At 33.1% G+C, this 2,271-nt stretch overlaps 1 protein-coding gene and 2 long non-coding RNA genes across 3 annotated transcripts in view; all 3 read left to right on the forward strand.

The window, feature by feature from the left end:
* Positions 1-169, forward strand: part of LOC109587661 (ubiquitin carboxyl-terminal hydrolase 47-like) — a 2,609-nt gene extending 2,440 nt beyond the window's left edge. The window contains exon 7 of the mRNA XM_020003884.1: positions 99-169. Coding sequence (XP_019859443.1) covers positions 99-169 — 71 coding nt within the window. The remainder of the gene's footprint in view (positions 1-98) is intronic.
* Positions 170-794: 625 nt separating this feature from the next.
* On the forward strand, positions 795-1,200 carry LOC109587666 (uncharacterized). Its single transcript, XR_002187736.1, has 3 exons — positions 795-923; positions 969-1,087; positions 1,161-1,200. It is a non-coding gene; the product is annotated as an uncharacterized LOC109587666 (long non-coding RNA).
* On the forward strand, positions 1,199-1,687 carry LOC109587668 (uncharacterized). The gene is made up of 2 exons (XR_002187738.1): positions 1,199-1,232; positions 1,437-1,687. It is a non-coding gene; the product is annotated as an uncharacterized LOC109587668 (long non-coding RNA).
* The last annotated feature ends 584 nt before the right edge of the window (positions 1,688-2,271 follow it).

Genomic DNA, 2,271 nt, shown 5'->3' on the forward strand with positions numbered 1-2,271 from the left:
ATGCCAGACTGATAGTGATTATTCCATAATATAGCTGTATGCAAAAATTTAGGAAATTTAGAATTGTTTAAAATTGGTTTTATAAATTTTTTTTGTAGCTTGTACAGTGAAGCCTTTTGATTCTAAGGGTAAGATCAGTTGTAGGGGGCAAAGGCAGGGGCGGATCTAGGATTGAATTTCTGGGGGCCCTTAATGATATGGGTGGGGTAATTAGTGGGTGTGGCGAACCAGGCTTGCAGGATTTTATTTGGGAAGTCAACATTTTGAAGATTAAGCCTCATAAATGAGCTTCTTTGTGGTTTACAGATTGTTTACACAGTCAAGTACTGCAACTGTTTCACAGTTTACATAAATAAAACTAATTTTATACTTCACCAGAAAAATTTTTGGGGGCCTGGCCCCCCAGGCCCCCCCCTAGATCCACCCCTGGGCAAAGGTCATCCCCCCTTTATGTTTGCCCCTGCCATAGCTGATGTTAATTTTGAGAATGTGATGTTTTTATAGTTAATTGCCGTCAAAGTAAAACCTATTATTTGCATAATTATGTGCATCTGCCAAAAATTAAAACCCATATTTCCAGTTAAACAATAATTATAAACATACCATATAGCACAAAATTTGTGAGGGCTGTAAATTTTGTGAATTTGCCTAAAAATCTAATTGCAGATTTAATTTTTGCGAATTTATAACATCTTCCGTCTCATACCCTTAAAATTTGATTTTTTGCGAATCTTCAAAAAATTGCAAAATCTGCAAAATTTACAATCATCGAAAATTTTGCACTATATGGTATAACATTGAGAATATACACATGTACTGTACTTTGACTTTGAGAGAGTATGTGTTATTATTACTTGTATCATTTTGTTTTACAGCTGTCAGAGTTAAGTGGAGTTCCCGCTGAGTATATCTATTATTCACAGGTTAGTCATTGAAACATGTATTATTACTCTCTCTGATTCTATTAGGGAAGATCATTTCCAGTTGATATATCATGTCTTGATATTGAGGATGAGTTGTACTGGTATTCCATCACTTCAGACAGATACTCATTAAGACTATATGATGGAGGTGTCCTATATTACAAGTACTACTGAACACACACACATTATGTATACACACACACTTACATACACCTCTTACTGTTTATAATTATTTAGAGACAAAAGAGAGAGAATGAAAGAGTTAACAAATAAAGAGAGATCAGAAATACAAGAGGCAGAGGAAGCAAGGTCAGTAAACCTCATGTATCATCATGTACATATATTCTATAGTATAATTAATATAGTTTGATGTAAGTATTGGCTTGTTAATTAAACCATTTCTCTTTTATTCATTTTCACTAAACAAAATTATTGATTACAAATCTTGTGATCAACTTTCATAGAGTTTAATTACAAACTTAAGATTAATGTACTCATTTTATTGTATTCTAGGTTAATGAGGATTAAGGAAATTGAAGCACAGCATAGACGAAGATAATTGATTATGACTGAGTTTTAGGTGTCATATTATTATTGTATTGCAATCCCACCGAATTTACTCAACAACATGTTATAAGAGTTGGTTACATGCATGTACAGTAAATACACTTTATTCAATTTTGTGTAATTTTTCTAGCAATCTAATTTTTATAGAGTAGCTGTCATTCTTATATTAATTATATTACAAAAGAAATACATTAATTGTAGGAACAGTGAGTCAAAAGAGAGAGAGAGGGGGAGAGGGTAAGAGATTGAATCATTTCACTCATAAATAGATAATAATAATTAATACAAACACACAAAGACCATCATCATCAGTTCTTTCATAATTCAAACAGTTCATCCTCCACCTTCTCCCTCACTTCAGTGTCTCGAGTTGGTGACCATTTATACGTCTTGGCAAACACTTTTGAATTTATCACTGTATCAGTGTAAAAAAGAACAAAATAATAAATAAATATAATAAGTACTTGTACACGTAACTATTTATCCTGCCAACCAATGTCTTATTAGTTTTGCAGTAGTGCAGGTAATATGTAGCTGCAGATGTCCATGAGCACTACTCATCATGGACAGAGTGGTGTAATCATAGATGTAATTTACAACATTGCATTCCAGGGTTTCCCCGAATTCCAAAAATATTTTAGCCCCACCCATTTAAAAGGAAACTACAGAGATGGCCACTACTCAAACTTGTCTAGGTACATTCTTAGTTCTAAATCCACTCTTTTGATGTTTACCTACAGATATTGGTGACTTGATTGATGTCCTTGACTTATGAAGAAAT

The sequence above is a fragment of the Amphimedon queenslandica genome, unplaced genomic scaffold (assembly GCF_000090795.2).
Source record: "Amphimedon queenslandica unplaced genomic scaffold, v1.1 AMPQUscaffold_12490, whole genome shotgun sequence".
Lineage (NCBI taxonomy): Eukaryota > Metazoa > Porifera > Demospongiae > Haplosclerida > Niphatidae > Amphimedon > Amphimedon queenslandica.